The 17,788-nt window shown below is 46.6% G+C and overlaps 1 protein-coding gene across 1 annotated transcript in view; it reads right to left on the bottom strand.

Annotated features, from left to right (window-relative positions):
* Positions 1 to 52: 52 nt before the first annotated feature.
* Positions 53 to 17,788, bottom strand: part of LOC311231736 (cubilin) — a gene marked incomplete at both ends in the record, with an annotated part of 148,654 nt that continues 130,918 nt past the window's right edge. The window contains 5 exons of the mRNA XM_084318359.1: positions 53 to 151; positions 279 to 391; positions 8,195 to 8,377; positions 10,534 to 10,755; positions 11,960 to 12,094. Coding sequence (XP_084174485.1) covers positions 53 to 151; positions 279 to 391; positions 8,195 to 8,377; positions 10,534 to 10,755; positions 11,960 to 12,094 — 752 coding nt within the window. The remainder of the gene's footprint in view (positions 152 to 278; positions 392 to 8,194; positions 8,378 to 10,533; positions 10,756 to 11,959; positions 12,095 to 17,788) is intronic.

Here is a 17,788-nt window from a genome sequence, read left to right as displayed (position 1 = left end):
CTCTCTCTCTCTCTCTCTCTCTGTCTCTCTCTCTCCCACCTATATTAATATCTTACGCCATGAAGCAGTGGGCAGCGGTGAGAATCCACTCCTCGTGGATCAAAGAGCCTCCACAGCCGTGCATGTAAGGAACAATGGGGATGATTCCAGCCTAGTGGAGAGAGAGACATGTATTAATACATAATGCTCTGTCTTTCTCTCACTCGACCACACACACACACACACACACACACACACACGCACACGCACACACACACACAAAGGAGAGTTGTGTGTACCTGCATGGAGACCTGCCAGGGCCAGGAGTGGGGCTCTGCCTCGACCCCATTCACTACCCTCATAGTGGCTGTGCTGGGAGGCACCGCTGGGCTGCCACAATCCTCTGGCCAGCCTGGAGACAGAACACACACATCTCATTCTTGTCTCCCTACCTATCAGAGATGTGCTCTGGAAGGAGTGTGTGTGAGTGTGTGAGAAATTCCTTGTGAACTCCCTCCTGTTCTTTTGCATAGATGTGGCACTTGATTGGCTGACAGAATAGCCTGCCGTTACCATAGGGATTGTGAGGTACAGACCTCACACAATTTAAAGTAGACTTCTCAACCAGTGTGAATCCCCAATAGCTGCGAGCACATACGCGCATGCATCCACACACGCACGCACGCACACACACACACACACACACACACACACACACACACACACACACACACACACACACACACACACACACACACACACACACACACACACACACACACACACACACACACACACACACACACACACACACACACACACACACACACACACACACACACACACACACACACACACACACACACAACCTGACCGCCATGCTAAATTACAGCCTTCTAGGGCGTAAACTGTGGCCACCAACCAACAGAGCAAGCTATAGAGCTGCTGGTCGCTGCAAAAAATGTATCACAAAAAAACAAGATTTTGCTTAGCATGCTGATGTAACCGATCGGTTCGGACATGCCCCGAGTGGAAGTTGAACCCCGGTCTCCCGCGCCGCGGGCGGCATCACAGACCACTATACCAAGAGGTGAATTCACTTCTAAGTAATGGGTCTGGACTCCTCTGGGGAGTGAGTTTACTTGCAGTACCGCTGCCGTCCACAGTCACTTCACAACACTGTCCATCGTGACTGTAGGATAGACACACGGTACCTCCGTTACACTCACCCCCCTAAACTCACACCACCCAAGGCATCCGGGTCACGGCACCAGTGTAACCGATCGGTTCGGACATGCCCCGAGTGGGAGTTGAACCCCGGTCTCCCGCGCCGCGGGCAGCATCACAGACCACTATACCAAGAGGTGAATTCACTTCTAAGTAATGGGTCTGGACGTGTCTATATTAAAGGCAGCCGAAGAGTGCTTCCGCATTGGCGTTTTGCGCTCTGATTGGCAGAGGAATCGAAATTCCGTTTAAGCTCCAGAGAGCAAGGCTGAAAATCCACAGTTCTTGCCGCACTGATGGGAGCCGAATCCCGGATCCGAGTTTTCTGATGAATACCCCCAAAATATGGAGGTCCCGAACGCAATTAAGTATTGATTACGCCGTAACGAATCATTAAAAAAATATACCGTTAACTGGAGTATGTTGTTTCTTTACATATATGTTGGATTAGAGAATTGGTTTGTCATGACAATCCAATAAAAAATCGCGATTTACCCGGTGGCTACAACAACACACAGTAACGAAGGGTTATGTATATAACCCAGTTCTATGAGTTATGGTGCGCTCAGCACCTGTCTGCATATATCTCGCTTCAGCGTATATAAACTGAATAAAAAGTTCCACCATGTACCTTTACATGCCAGCATTCATCTGACCACACCCCCATCCGCTTACCTACATAAGCAGGGGTGGGGCCACACACTCATCTCCTTCCCAACAAATTTCACCACAATGAAAAAATCAAGGGCCGCAGCGGCGTCCAGGTGCTGAGCACACCATAACTCATAGAACTGGGTTATATACATAACCCTTCGTTCTATGTCGTTATGGCTTGCTCAGCACCTGTCTGCATGACAGGGGCTGAGCGGGAGCCATAGCCCGACAAATGTACCCCGCTGAGGCCCCCCACAACCATCAGACCGGGGAGGACCGAGCCCCCCGACCCTCCCTAATGGAGGATACCCCCCCTATTGGAGGTTCACGGGAGGGCGACGGATCCGACCGTGCGAAGAGGCACTCAAGCAACTCAACGCACAGGGTGAGCAGACCGTGGCTTGACCCCACGACTACACACACGCACAACCCGCATGCCACCCGGGAACGAACGGAAGGAACAACCTCATTACTGCCCCCAAAATCACGGGGTCAAGAGCAAACCCAACCCCGTGGCAAGGCCGTAGCAGCGGAGCGCGAAGGAAGACTCAGACCCACTGAAGGGACTGGATCCCCTGAAAAAGGGGGCCCGGAGAGGTCAATGACACCAGGCATCAAGACCCCACCAGGTGGCCACTTAGTGACACCGCCCCCCACATCGCCAGCGTATTCGGATAAGGCCCCCCCAAGAGCGGGCCCTTTCTCCCCAATAGCACACCGCCTGGCACACTGACCCTGCAGAACAGGCAGTCAGCATGGCCGTAAGCAATCAAAAGGTTAACCAACGGAAGCAGGCAGCGCACCGGGGAAACCAGGCAACAGGCTGTAACCTGAGCCTGGAGCACTGCGGACGAGACAGGCGCCAAAGGAGTCAGCTGAAAACAGCCCCCCCGGCGGAAGGGGCGTATGCTGGCGTTGTTGATCACCATGACGAAGCCTCCATTAAAAAAAACCCACCCAGAGGGGTAGAGGCAGAGAAGGCTGACATGATTGACAGACGTCATGAACGTGCAGGGGCACACTCAACCGGGTAGCCCGGGAGTTGACTCTGCTCCAACACACCAGGGAATCAACCACCCTCTCTGTACAGACGGTGGTTGTTCCTATAACCCCTCAAGAAAAAACTCCAAAAAACACCTGTGGGTATACACTGGCTATACCGCAGTACAAGTGTTTCAGTTTTCAAAAAAGGGTTATCCCAGGCCTACGGTATCAACGAAACTTTACTTCGGACCGGGCCCGGCAGCACGGGAAGCACAGGGTTACCAGAGGAGGTCCAAGACCACCCCAACAGCCCCCTCTTCGCCACGCGTGAGAGAGGACCGAAAAGAATGGAGAACCAGCCCTAAGCACACCGCACTTGGTATTCCCAGGCGGTCTCCCAACCAAGTACTAACCAGGACCGAACCTGTGTAGCGTCCGAGATCGGACGAGATCGGGCGTGTACAGGTTGGTATGGCCGTAAGCCATTACGATAGTGCAGAGTACAACATGTACCCAACAAAGGGTCTCCATAGCGCCTAACCCAGTGACACCCGGACCGACCCGGCATTTTTCCCCCCGAAAAAAGCACAAGTCCCTCAGGGTACCAGAACAGCAGATCTGCATCCCCGGCGGACAACGGGTTAACTGACCTGGACCAGCGCGACCAGACCAGTCCCATGTCCTAACCACGCCGACATGCCCACTCCAGAAGAGGGGGTAGGTATGCGTGTCGATCTAAAACATGAAAAGAGGGTGCCGCCCAGACGGTCCTATTTGGACCGTGCTCAGTGGCCCACCCCAAGGGCGTGAGACCCCTCTACCTATGTTCTGATCTATTCCGTTAACATCCCCCAGATATGAACGAGAATTCATCGAGACAACCTAGTAAACTGGCGCTCGGAAGAGACAAAACTCCATCCCAGTTGCCCAATAAAAACGCTGTTTTAACAAGCAACCAAGGCGCACTTAGCCCCTGTGTGATTCTTTAACAGAAACACACCAAGCCAGCACTATGTATGCGTCGAGACCCAAACACATCAATGGATAGTCTAGCAAGACACCAAACATTGTTCCTCCAAGTCGCCTGGGAGAACGACACGGAGCCGTCGTGCTTCATGTACCTTCCTCTTTTTATTCAAAAAAGAAAGAACACAGACTGACATGAATCCCTCGTGACGCAGCTGAGGGTAAAAATTATTTACATTTTTACATCCCACCACCTTCCCATAGGGAGGAGACGGAAATCCCCAGAGAGACTTCCCACGCGAGCTGTATAGATTGAAAAGAATATATTGCAATATTGAGCTATGTAATATTCGGGTTTAGGGCTCTCCAAGGAGGAGGCACTGAACCAATACACACTCAATAATCGAATTTAATCGAATACACACACAATAGAGCAGAACTCCTTTTTGAAGTTCTACCCACCTTGACAATCTGAGGAGGAGGCTCTGAACTATGAGGAGGCTCCCTCACAGGGAAGGAGAGTCCTAACTCACAGAAGGCCCGAGGAGGAGCTTCGTGAGGAGGAGCTCTGACAACTCCCTGAAACAGATCCATCACATGGACCTGAACAACTCACGGAAGTCTTACCAACAGAGACGCGCACAGTGACGTACTCTATGGCGGGGGAATTTCTGCTGTGCACACGCCCAATCTTCCAGGGCGTGGGACCAGGAAACTCCCCCCCCCCCCTTACCCTGTAACGTGCCGAACAGCAACGTGACAGGAACCTTGAAGGACAGGGGGTTTTAACCCCTGACCAATCAAAAAGGGGAGGAAAGGATTACCAGTTCACCCCTTTACGACCCCACACCCATGATACGATGTAATGACAAAAAAGAGCATGACACAGTCATAGTCAGCTACATGAAGTGTCTAACAGCTTCACACAGCTCATGTGCTAACCTGCTATCTGATTTTTACTAAGGAAAAAACACAGAATAGAGAGGGCCCCCTTAAGAGCCCTGGTACCAGACTTACACATGTGCTTCTGTGGCCAAACCTAACCCAGTTGTAGATCACAAGACACACACAACCCTTTATCACAACAAAAAATGGCAAGTACACTCTTGCTACAGAGGAACGCCGTTTTTCATAACGAGAGAATACAGAATCCTCGATTATGTATTGGCCACAGGCCTTGCTAAGCACACACGATAAGCAACCAAACAATCTTTTCTTTAGGAAAATATAGTTTCTCAAGCGATTAGCACAACCCCAGCAATTAAGCTAAGGGTTACATCGTATCCCCACAAACACAGTGGCACAATATATTGTAAACAACATGTCTGAGAGGAGGGTGGGGAAGCCCCAGGGAAACCGGGGGGATCACCCCTCCTACCTTACCCTTGATACGGCCAAGTTGAACAGGTAACCCTGTTAATATGTGAACACATGTTCATTGTCATTACAGGCTGAGAAAAGAATTCATTCTTCACTCATATGTCACTAAGCATAGCTTTATAGGTTAATTAACCCCCTTAGTTGTGAGTTCACGGTACATGAACACACATGTTCTCAACACAACTAACCAGATCATTTTTACACATGTAAAACAACAACCCGATTTCTATGGAGAGAGAAGCCATACCAGTGACAAGACAATTCACACACAACACGCATCGTATCCTCAATGTATTGCAGCAACACCCGTTTTGGAAAACAACGTTATTACAAAACATTTAGAAGGGCAGGAAGAAGAAGTGTTTAAGGTCCGGTCGGGACCTTCCTACCCTGAGCGCAGGCCAAGCGAACTGCAATCTGGCTAACGGGGCACCGACGTTGAACACAGCATTCCTGTGTTGACGACAAGGGCAGCGTCGCTGCGCCACCCAGCCCCTACGGTTCTCCATGTTGACGCAGTCCTCGCCGGCCGGGCTCCCGGTAGGTTCGACTAACATCCTCTGTCAAAGATGACGTTGTAGTCAGAGTGTTTAAGGCATGTTATAGTCACAGAAAACAGTGTAGCATTAAGCTAACAGCCATTCGGCTGATAGCAACAAGTTAACGATTACTAGCCTGGTAAACACAGCGAGCTAACGCCGCAGCTAACAGCTGACTGGCTAACACAGTAGTCCACAAACTAGCATGCAAGCTAAGCAGCTATCACCTGAACTGTACACAATGACATAACAAGCCACACTTCAGACAGGCCGCTGTCCCAATCCCTCCCCTAACAGGGAAAAGACAAAGAATGTCAGAACACAGTTGTCAACGGTGATCCAGACATACAGCGGGACCCTTTGAGCATGGAACTCCTGATAAAGAAGATCCTATGCCCACATTTCCTCGTTAGGGTATACTTTCATTTGTATATGAAAGATGGGGCCTGCACGGGACAGAGAAGCATCCGCTCGAAAATCCTGGGATCACCAGGATTTAGTCGCGGCCCACTAGATTAACCATCATGGGCGTCAGACCAAGATCCTCCGACCGCCGTTTAAGCCGAGCAGAGGACCCTACCCTGGAGTCAGCGTTTCGTAAATTGTTAGCCAACCCCCACAGCATCAACAACAACCAGAGCTCGCAAGCAAAACAGTACGTACCCAACCTGGAAACAACCGCTTCTCACAACAGTCGGTGCGTCCTACAGTCCAGCTGTGTTGCTGGAGGGTAACCCCATCCAGCCGTAGCAAGGAGGACTGTAGCTGGGAAGCATGTCAGCGGCGTGAGCTCCTAATACGAAAAAGCCGTTGAAGGTCGGAATGATCCAGACACTCCAGTAACGAAGACAATATCGCTGTATTTTCTCGAAAATAGTGAGAGAGAAAATAAAGATATGATGTCAACGTATCTCCTTGTTCTTCTGTTTTCCTTTCCTCAGACTAAATATTTTTCTCCACGTCAAGTGGGCATGTGAGCAGGCACTTCCTGTGGATGAAATTTGTTGGGAAGGAGATGAGTGTGTGGCCCCACCCCTGCTTATGTAGGTAAGCGGATGGGGGTGTGGTCAGATGAATGCTGGCATGTAAAGGTACATGGTGGAATTTTTTATTCAGTGTATATACGCTGAAGCGAGATATATGCAGACAGGTGCTGAGCAAGCCATAACGACATAGAACTACATGCATCATTGTTTACAATGAACGGTGGGGCTGGGCTGGGGCGTGCGGTGCTCCCACTTAGGTGGCGGCGGCGGCGGTTGACCGATGGCGATGCCAAGGACGAGCGCGCGTCCGTGGGGTAAGACGGCCGGTGAGAGAGCGCGGCGCGGAGCCAATGGCAGTGACATGATGGGAATAATCGGACGCGTTAAACAGCAATCAATTAATTTAATATAACAGTCCGGTTCTGTGTTTGTTTGTGTCTGTAGATTGTTGGTGAACAACTAACTTTAGGTTAGTTTAACGCGTCCGTGTCGATTAGCCCCACCGTTCATTGTAAACAATGATGTGTGTTGTTGTAGCCACCGGGTAAATCGCGATTTTTTATTGGATTGTCATGACAAACCAATTCTCTAATCCAACATATATGTAAAGAAACAACATACTCCAGTTAACGGTATATTTTTTTAATGATTCGTTACGGCGTAATCAATACTTAATTGCGTTCGGGACCTCCATATTTTGGGGGTATTCATCAGAAAACTCGGATCCGGGATTCGGCTCCCATCAGTGGGGCAAGAACTGTGGATTTTCAGCCTCGCTCTCTGGAGCTTAAACGGAGTTTCGATTCCTGGCTAGAGGAGCACGTCGCGGCTCATGCGCATGCGCGCGCTCGGCCAATCAGAGCGCAAAACACCAATGCGGAAGCACTCTTCGGCTGCCTTTAATATAGACGCGGTCTGGACGCCTCTGGGGAGTGAGTTTACTTGCAGTACCGCTGCAGTCCACAGTCACTTCACAACACTGTCCATCGTGACTGTAGGATAGACACACGGTACCTCCGTTACACTGACAACACGTTACGCATGAAAGCAGTTTGTCTCAAGTCCTGGCTTACATCTTTAAAGGAACACGCCAACATTTGGGGAAATTAGTTTACCGTCTTCTCCACAGAGAGACAAGAAGATAGATACCAATTTCCTCTCTGTGCGTTCAGTAGAAAGCTATCTGGCTGCATGTTAGCCTAGCTTAGCACAATGAGAGGTGTTAGTTGGACAATGCCTAGGCTAACCGGCCATGTCCGCTTCCATTCATTGTGCTCAGCTAGCCTAACATGCAGCCAGATAGCTTTCTACTGAACACACAGAGAGAAAACTGGTATCTATCTTCTTGCCTCTTTCTGGAGAAGATGATAAGCTAATTTCCCAAAATGTTGGCGTGTTCTTTTAACTCTTTAACCCAAAGACAAACAAAGTCTTGTGTGGGGGAAAAATCTATTATGTTCAGGCCTGGGTGTTACTCACTGATAGTAAGGTTGTCCCATGGGTGAACAGGTGGAGGAGACAGAGTGGGAACCACAGCTTCATCGGTAGTCCAGTAACCACGGAAACCCTTCTGCTGGTCGGCACCGTTGCTCAGGAAACGGATAACAGCTGTGTTGCCTGTGATGGTCACCATAGGGGGCGGGGCGAAGCCGCAGAAACGACCTGCACAAGCAGCCAATCACATGTGAGAGACACCGTTATCACCCAATAAGATACAGTGCTACTGTTTACTGTATTAAAATGGTGTATTACTTATTACTGTATTACCTTTTTTTTTTTTTTTTTTTTTTTACTTTCTTTTATTTTGTGTCATACTGAACATCACGTTGCATTGATCATACAGTATATACTTGATTCACATAGTCAATGACATTTGTTACTCAGGCTCTTCCATCTTATTCAATTTGTTTTCAAAGTATTCAGCATAATCAAAATAAGCAGTATAATCCGAGTACGCCTCATAAATAACCCAGGGGAGGAAAATTATTACATTATTATTAGAATTTTTTTAAGGGCATACAGTAGGATAAGAAACGAAAAAAAATAGAAAAAAAATGTTTGTATATTTTTACAAAAATAAAAAGAGGGAGGGAGGAGGGTCAGACTCATGTTAGTGTGTATCCAGGTACAAGGTTACAGGAGGGAGGAGGGTCAGACTCATGTTAGTGTGTATCCAGGTACAAGGTTACAAGTGACCATCTCTGCATAAATATATATTTTTTCAGTTGCAATTGTGCAGTCATTTCTTCCATTGTATACATCTGTCTCAATCTCTTGGTCCATTGTTTGATTGTCGGTGGTTGATTTTGTAACCATGCCATAGTTATCATTTTCCTTGCTATTAACAGTATCACTCTCAAGATGTATAACGTATCTCCATAGTATGTGCCTTTCGTATACATCCCAAGATATAGTACGATGGATTCAGAGGTAAGTCAAGATCTAGAATGGTTTTAATCTAATTTTTGATATTCACCCAAAAGGACTCACCATAAAATCCGGAGAGAACTTGAGGAGTTCTAAAGTACCTGACCTTGACCTTCCAGTCAAACTCCTTCCACATTGGGCTATTTGTGATTTTATGATTGCTTGAATGGCTGTCCTCCCATTCTTCATTTTCTATGATCACATTAGCTTCCAACTCCCATTTTTCTTTAATATAGGTGGTGTCTCCTGGAACATCTAGTTGTAACATATTGTAAATATTGGATATCTGCTTTCTTTCCATCAAGTTTTTTTCTATTGTGTTAATAAAGTACCGCTCCACGTTTGTTGGCGGTCTCTTAATTGATTCCCACTCACTGTGAGTCATTACATAGTGTCTTATTTGAAAGTATCTAAACATGTCTTTCGAAGGTAGATCAAAACATTGCTGTAGCTGTGCAAACGATTTCAAACAGTCTCCTTCCATTAATTGATTAATAGTAACCAGGCCCAAATCCGCCCACTTTTTAAAACCCCCATCCTCCATAGCTGGCCTGAACTCTGTATTGTCTGCTATTGGCATGGCCCTAGATATTGATCGTGGACCTCCCCCCTTTTTCCTTACACTTTCCCACACCTTTAATGTATTTGTAATCCATTTGTTACCAATCTTAATTTTTTTCCAGGATGCTTTCCCCAGGAATATTATGGATCTGAGAGGAGTCTTTGGAATTGAGTTTTGCTCAATCTGTACCCATCCGGAATCTAGGTGCTTTTGTATCCAATGCACAAGAATGCGTAATTGAGCTGCCCACTGTATTACTTATGGTGCACTTTAATAAAAAGCTAGGCTTATGTATCATGTACATTGTCTCATGTCTAGTTCTTCATGCTAGAACTAATCTTGGAAGAATTGATTTTTGTAATGATGCAGACCTAAAACTAGGTCTGGATGGTTTTGATTCTTAATTAATAACCGTCCTACTTCGACTTGTAATTGCTTTCTCTGATGTGATATTGGATATTGAGCATTGAGTATTTAATTTTGACTGTGCGTTGGTGATTCATTTATTGTATGTTTAAAATGGTGTGTTCTGTCTGTGATCTCAAATGCCAATGAAAATGAGGGTCTCCCTCAATGACTCCCGAGTAAATAAAGTATAAATAAATTAAAATATAGTAAAATGGTAGAAAATCTCGGTATAGCCCTAATAGTTACAGTATGTACAGAAATATATGATATGATATATGATTCAATGTACACATCAACAGTTCCAAGTAATATAGGCCAGGCTTATAGATAGGCTTAATAATATAGTTGTACGCACTACGCAGCCATATTACGATTAAGATTAATATTATGAGAGACCATTTGTAGTGTAAGTATAACCAACTTTTTGAGGCCATCTCCTCTCCGCTGATGATCTCCACATAGTCCACACATCTGCCCAGCATGTTCATAGCTTGCAGCTCGAAGTGGGTGAAGATTATGTGGATGTTTGTGGCGGAGGGGACAGTGATGCGCCAGGTGCATGCAGCCTGGGAGGGGTAATCGTTGGGCCAGTTAGGAGAGGTGATCTCCCCCTGTTCACTGCTGAAGCTGCCCCCACAAGGAGCTGGGGTGGGGGAGAGAGCGAGAGACAGAGAGAGAGAGAGAGAGAGAGAGAGAGAGAGAGAGGGGGGGGGGTAGAGAGAAGAGAGGAAAGGAAGATAGTAGGAACAAAAGAGAGCAGTGGGAGAGATAAATAAAAAAGGAGGGGAAAAGAGATAGATTAAAAAGATAATTTTTCTTGAAGAGCACTGCCAGTAGAAGCATATTAAATGTCTATTATAAGTATATTATCCATGTATATCCACTATTCTTATAATTACATAGGAAAAATACATGCCATTGATAGAACGGCCATTCCCATTATACTCTTGAATGACCCTTACGAATATGTTTTGGTCACTGAGATGATGGTAGTGACCAAAAGATGATGGAAATACCAAAAACCAAACCGTGTTATGGTTTAACTTGGATTATATGTATACCATGGTATTATTTAAGTACAAATGTGGTACTGTGGCGATACGTTTACCTTTACTCACCATGATGAAATCACCATGAGGCCCTCTCTATTTGTTCAAGTTCCGTCACATATATTGTAATGCATTATAACATGTATTATAATACATTATGAATCCAGTATGATAGCCTTATAGCTACACATTTGCCATTAGAGCTTTTTGCAACATTGTATGTGTTATAGCATAAGCATATAATTAAATGTTCTGATTAAAACCCACAAGTGTGCTCATAATGTAGCCTACTTAGCATACCTAATAGTGCCTAATGGGGGACTGAATTATGTATGGTTCCCCCATGAATGATGTCACTCAGTCCTCTTAATCTATCCCACAATGCACAGCATTTACCACATAATTGCTGTTAGCTATTTTTAGCGCTAACATTATATACCAAAGATTTGCACTAATATCAGCTACCACATGTTGCAGCTACTCTTAATCAAAGACCATCCATCTTTGATTGATTTGGTAGCCGACATGGCAGCCCTAATGTTTGGGAGATAATGTAGATGATAGCAATGCTTGCCAAGGAGGTTGCTAGACGCTTTGCATAGATGGAATTTTTTTTTATCTGTTTTTAATGTTTTCAAACAATGAAGGCAGCCATAATTAATAGCCCACAGTCCCCAATTAGCAACAATTAAAGTAAAGCATCGCTATTAACTAAATTGTGGTCTATTTATCCCCACTAGGCTGACAGCAGTAATCTCAGTTTGTATCTCTGCCATCTCTTCTTCTTCCCTCTCTTACCCTCCGAGGGGTCCACTGCTTTCCAGGTGGCCAGGAAGCCAGTGTCCACAACCCTGGCGTTAGAAGAGAAGCTGATGTGCATCATCTCTCCATCGCTCACCAGCTCCCGAGGGGCTGTGTGGCTACAGTGGGTGCCTGGAGAAAAAAGAGATTAGACTCCTATTATTTATTATTATCATCATCATCATCATCATCATCATCATTATTATTATTATTATTATTATTATTATTATTATTATTATTATTATTATTATTATTATTATTATTATTATTATTATTATTATTATAATATATTATTATTCTTATTATTATTATTATTATTATTATTATTATTATTATTATTATTATTATTATTATTATTATTATTATTATTATTATTATTATTGTTATTATTATTATTATTATTATTATTATTATTATTATTATTATTATTATTATTATTATTATTATTATTATTATTATTATTATTATTATTATTATTATTATTATTATTATTATTATTATTATTATTATTATTATTATTATTATTATTATTATTATTATTATTATTTTACCTTTATTTAGGTTGCTGAACACACTTCCAACAACATCCTGCTGCATGAAGGAGAACACCACTCACACTAATCATTCACATTTATTTGTGTCAGAGAGGACAGTTCAATCAGTATTTGTTTGAATATGTACCACCACTCTTTACTAAAGCTAGAGATCAGAAAGAGGACCCTTACATTTTCATCGTTAGCTGTGGCTACTCATTAGAAAACCAATGGAGTACTGACTTTGACACACACATTGGCACATACATTGTTATACAAATAATTAAATTCTGGTTTACACCTGTAGCCAATACTACATTCATTGTTTTGGTGTGGGTTGGAGTTTAGTAACTTGTTCTCCAGACCTCTCTTGGTAGAGCCTGAGGTGTGGCCAGCAGTAGCAACCTCTCCACTATACCCACTGAAATCCACACATCACACCAAAACAAAAAAAGTAAACAGTAAAAAGTAAAGTGAAGTACCAAGCATGGGCTCTTTTACCTAGAGGGCGCTGTTTGATGACATTACAGATTCTACCTTTAAGGTGGGTGTGAGGAGCACAACTCTTACTGGATGCACAGCCTCTTAATGGAACACACCAACATTTTGGGAAATTAGCTCACCGTCTTCTCCAGAGAGAGACAAGAAGATATATACCAGTTCTGTATCGTATTAGCTCTCGCTCGGCGTCACTCTCTGCACTGTCCTCGCACGCGTGCACACGCACTGAATAAAGACCACAATGTACCTTTAATCCCAATATTTGTCTGACCACACCCCTATCAGCTTACCCATATAAGCAGGGGTGGGGCCACCCACTCGCCTCCTTCTCGCTTTCACCACAAGGAAGTGCCTCGGTAGATCCCCACACTTGAAGTGATGTGATGGTAGGAGAAGAGTTGGAAAGCAAGGATACGTTGACATCATATCTTTATTTTCTCTCTCACTATTTTCGAGAAAATACGGCGATATTGTCTTCGTACTGGAGTGTCTGGAAGATGATGATCATTCTAAAAATCCTCCACCGGTTTTCGTATTGGGAGTTCGCGCCGCTACATGCTTTTCCAACTGCAGTCCTTGCTGTGTGCTGGTTGCGGTAAAGGCACAGCTGGGCTGTAGGACGCGCCGCTGTTGTGAGAAGCGGTGGGTTCCAGGTTTGGTGAGTTATGTTTTGCTGGCAGGCTCCACTTGTCTGTTAGTGCTATGGGGGCTAATTGACAATGTTTATGAAAACCGGCCCCAGGCTAGGGTCCTTTGTTCAGCCTCTTAGGCGACGGAAGACCTTGGTCTGAAGCCCATTATAGTTTTAACTAGTGGGCCACGACCATTAACACTGGTGATCCCTGTGTTTTCTGGACGAGTGGATATCTCTCTGTCACCGTGTTAAGGCCCCATCTTTCATATCCAAATGAGAGTATTCCCTCACGAGGAGATATGGGCATAGATGTTCGATAGCGGAAGATCTGTGTTCAAGTCAGCTACACAGGCCGTTTGGGTATTGTGCTGGCTCCGTCGGGTGTTGGTAAAATCACCGTTGTAAAACTGTGTTGACATCTTGTTTCTCTTTTCTCTTAAAAGTGAGGAGGGTTGTCTTAAAAGTGAATTGTCTTGTCACTGGGTATTTAGCTTCTCCGTGCAAATCGGGTTGTTGTTTCAGATGTGAAAATGATCTGGTTTGTTGTGTTGAGAAACATCATGTGTGTTTATATGTACCGTGTACTCACAACTAAGGGGGTTAACTAACCTATAAAGCTATGCTTAGTGACAAATGAGTAAAGAATATTCTTTTCTCAGCCTGTAATGACAATGAACAGTGTGTTCACATATTAACAGGTTTTCCTGTTTTAACTGGCCGTATTAAGGGTAAAGTAGGAGGATTGTGTTTCCCCCCGGTTCCCTGGGGACTTCTTCATCCTCCTATCAGACATGTTGTTCCACTACATTGTGTCTTTGTGTGGTAGGGATGCGATGTAACCCTTAGCTTGATTGCTGAGGTTGTGCTAAGACTGCTGGAGAAACTTTATTTTCCTAAAAGAAAAGATTGTTTGGTCGCTTTCGTGTGTGCTTAGCAAGGCCTGTGGCCGATACTAATCGATAATTATGTATTCTCTCATTATGAAAAACGGCGTTCCTCTGTAGAGTGTTTTTGCCATTTTTTATAGGTGGTGATGGGTTGTGTGTGTCATGTGACCTAAAACTGGGTTGGACTGGCCACAGAAGCACATGTGTAAGTTTGGACCGGGGCTCTTAGAGAGCCCTCTCTATTCTGTGTTTTTTCCTTAGTAAAAATCAGATAGCAGGTTAGCTCATGCGCTGTGTGAAGCTGTCAAACGCTTCATAGAGCTGACTATGACTGTGTCATACTCTCTTTTTGTCATTACATCGTATCATGGGTGTGGGGTCGTAAAGGGGTGAACTGGTAACCTTTCCTCTCCCCCTTTTTTCTGTTGGTCAGGGGTACACCCCCTGTCCTTCAAGGTTCCTGTCACGTTGCGGTTCGGCACATTACGGGGTGAGGGGGGGGGGGGGGGGAGGGAGTTTCCTGGGCCCACGGCCTGGAATATTGGGCGTGTGCACCGCAGAAATTCCCCCGCCATAGAGTACGTCACCGTGCGCGTCTCTGTTGGTAGGACTTCCGTGTGCTGTTCAGGTCCATGTGATGGATCTGTTTTCGGGGGGTGGTCAGGGCTCCTCCTCACCAAGCGCCTATTCAGGCCTTCTGTGAGTTTGGACTCCTCCTTCCATGTGAGGGAGCCTCCTTCAGAGTACAGAGCCTCCTCCTCAGATTGTCAAGGTGAGTGGACCCTCTAGAAGGTGTCCTATTCTATTGTGTATGTATTCGATTCAATTAGATTATTGAGTGTGTATGGGTTCAGTGCCTCTTCCCCGGAGAGCCCTAAAACCAATTTTTTACATGGCTCAAGGTGCAATATATTCTTTTCAATCTGTACAGCTTGCGTGGGAAGTCTCTCTGGGGATTCCCGTCTCCTTCCTATGGGAGGGTGGTGGGATGTAAAAATGTGAATTTTTTTTACCCCCGGCTGTGTAGACTGGGATACATACTGTTGGTGCTTCCTTCTTTTCTATTAAAAAAGAGTTGGAGTTAGGAAGTGTCACACCCCTCTTGTCGTTCCCCTGGGCGCCTTGGGGATTCAATGACAGGTCTAAATAGCCTGTTCATTGATGTGGGTGTGTCCCGACGCACGTATAGTGCTAGCTCGCTGTAAACAGGCGACTGACTGGCACGCCTTGGTTGCTTGAGGTTAAAACTGCGTTTTTATAAAGCAACTGGGATGGAGGTTTTTCCTCTTCCGACGACCACATCCCACGACCTGGGTTGGTTATCGACGGATTCTCGTTCATGTCTGGGGGATGATGACGGAATGGATCTGAACATATGTAGAGGGGTCTCACGCCCTGGGGGTGGGCCACCGGGCGCGGTTTGCCCGAACGTCTGGGTGGCGCCTTCTTTTCATGTTAAGATCAACACGCATATCTGCCCTTTCTCCTGGAGTAGGCATGTCGGCGTGGTTAGGGCACAGGACTGGTTCTGGTCACGCTGGTCCGGATCAATTGAACCCGTTGTCCGCCGGGGATGCAGATCTGCTGTTCTGGTACCCTGAGGGACTTGGGCTTTTTTCAGTGGGAAAAATGCCAGGTCGGTCCAGGTGTCACAGGGTTAAGTGCTATGGAGACCCTGGTTGGGTACATTTTTTACTCAGCACTGTCGTAATGGCTTACGGCCATGCCAACCTGTACACGCTTGATCTCGTCGGATCTCGGCCGCTACACAGGTTGGTCCTGGTTAGTACTTGGTTGGGAGACCGCCTGGGAATGCCTAGTACGGTGTGCTTGGGGCTGGTTCTCCATTCTTTTTCGCTCTTCTCTCACGCATGGCGAAGAGGGGCCTGTTGGGGTGGTCTTTGACCTCCTCTGGTGACCCTGTGCTTCCCGTATCGCCAGGCCCGGTCCGAAGTAATGTTTCGTCGACCCGTAGGCCTGGGTTAACCCTTTTTGAAAACTGAAACACTTGTACTGCGGTATAGCCGGTGTATACTCGCAGGTGTGTTTTGGAGTTTTTTCTTGAGGGGTTATAGGAACAACCGCCGCATTGGGTAACACCAAGGTGGTTGATTCCCTGGTGTGTTGGAGCAGTGTCAACTCCCGGGTTCACCGGTTGAGGGTGCCCCTGCACGTTCATGACGTCTGCCAATCGTGTCAGCCTTCTCTGCCTCGACCCCTCTGGGTGGGTTTTTTTTAAATGGAGGCTTGGTCATGCAACAACGCCAGCATACGCCCCTTCCGCCGGGGCGGCTGTGTTCAGCTGTCCCCTCTGGCGCCTGTCTCGTCCGCAGTCTCCAGGCTAGGGTTAACAGCCTGTTGCCTGGTTTTTCCCCGGTGCGCTGCCTGTTGGTTAACCTTTTTTGTGTGCTTACGGCCATGCTGACTGCCTGTTCTGCAGGGTCAGTGTGCCAGGCGGTGTACTATTGGGGGGACAGGGCCCGCTCGGCTGAGGGGCCTTTGTCCGAATACGCTGGCGATGTGGGGGGCGGGGTCACTAAGTGCCCACCTGGTGGGGTCTTGATGCTGGCATCATGGACTTTTCCGGGCCCCCGTTCCAGGGGGTCCAGTCCCTTTGGTGGGTCTGGGTCTTCCTTCGCGCTCCGCTGCTACGGCCTTGCCACGGGGTTGGGTTTGCCCTTGACCCCGTGATTCTGGGGGCAGTAACGAGGTTGTTTCCTCCGTTCGTTCCCGGGTGGCATGCGGGTTGTGCGTGTGTGTAGTCGTGGGGTCAAGCCACGGTCTGCTCACCCTGTGCGTTGAGTTGCTTGAGTGCCTCTTCGCACGGTCAGGTCCGTCGCCCTCCCGTGAAGCCCCCAATAGGGGGGGGTGCCCTCCCTGTTCTGATGGTTGTGGGGGGCTTTCAGCGGGGTGTATTTGTCGGCCGATGGCTCTCGCTCGGCCTCCCTTGTGCAGAGAGTGACGCCGAGCGAGAGCTAATACGATACAGAACGTTAGGTTATGACTATAACCAAGTTCTGTTAGTATAGCGACGCTCGGCGTCCGACGCCGCTGCAGCCCTTGATCTCGCCTTGTGGTGAAAGCTTGGGAAGGAGGCGAGTGGTGGGTGCTTATATGGGTAAGCTGATAGGGGTGTGGTCAGACAAATATTGGGATTAAAGGTACATTGTGGTCTTTATTCAGTGCGTGTGCACGTGTGCGAGGACAGTGCAGAGAGTGACGCCGAGCGTCGCTATACTAACAGAACTTGGTTATAGTCATAACCTAACGT

The sequence above is a fragment of the Notolepis coatsorum genome, assembly GCF_963971535.1.
Source record: "Notolepis coatsorum genome assembly, chromosome: 7".
Classification (NCBI taxonomy): domain Eukaryota; kingdom Metazoa; phylum Chordata; class Actinopteri; order Aulopiformes; family Paralepididae; genus Notolepis; species Notolepis coatsorum.
The sequence above is the reverse complement of the archived record's forward strand: the minus strand, read 5'-3'. Positions and strand labels throughout refer to the sequence as shown.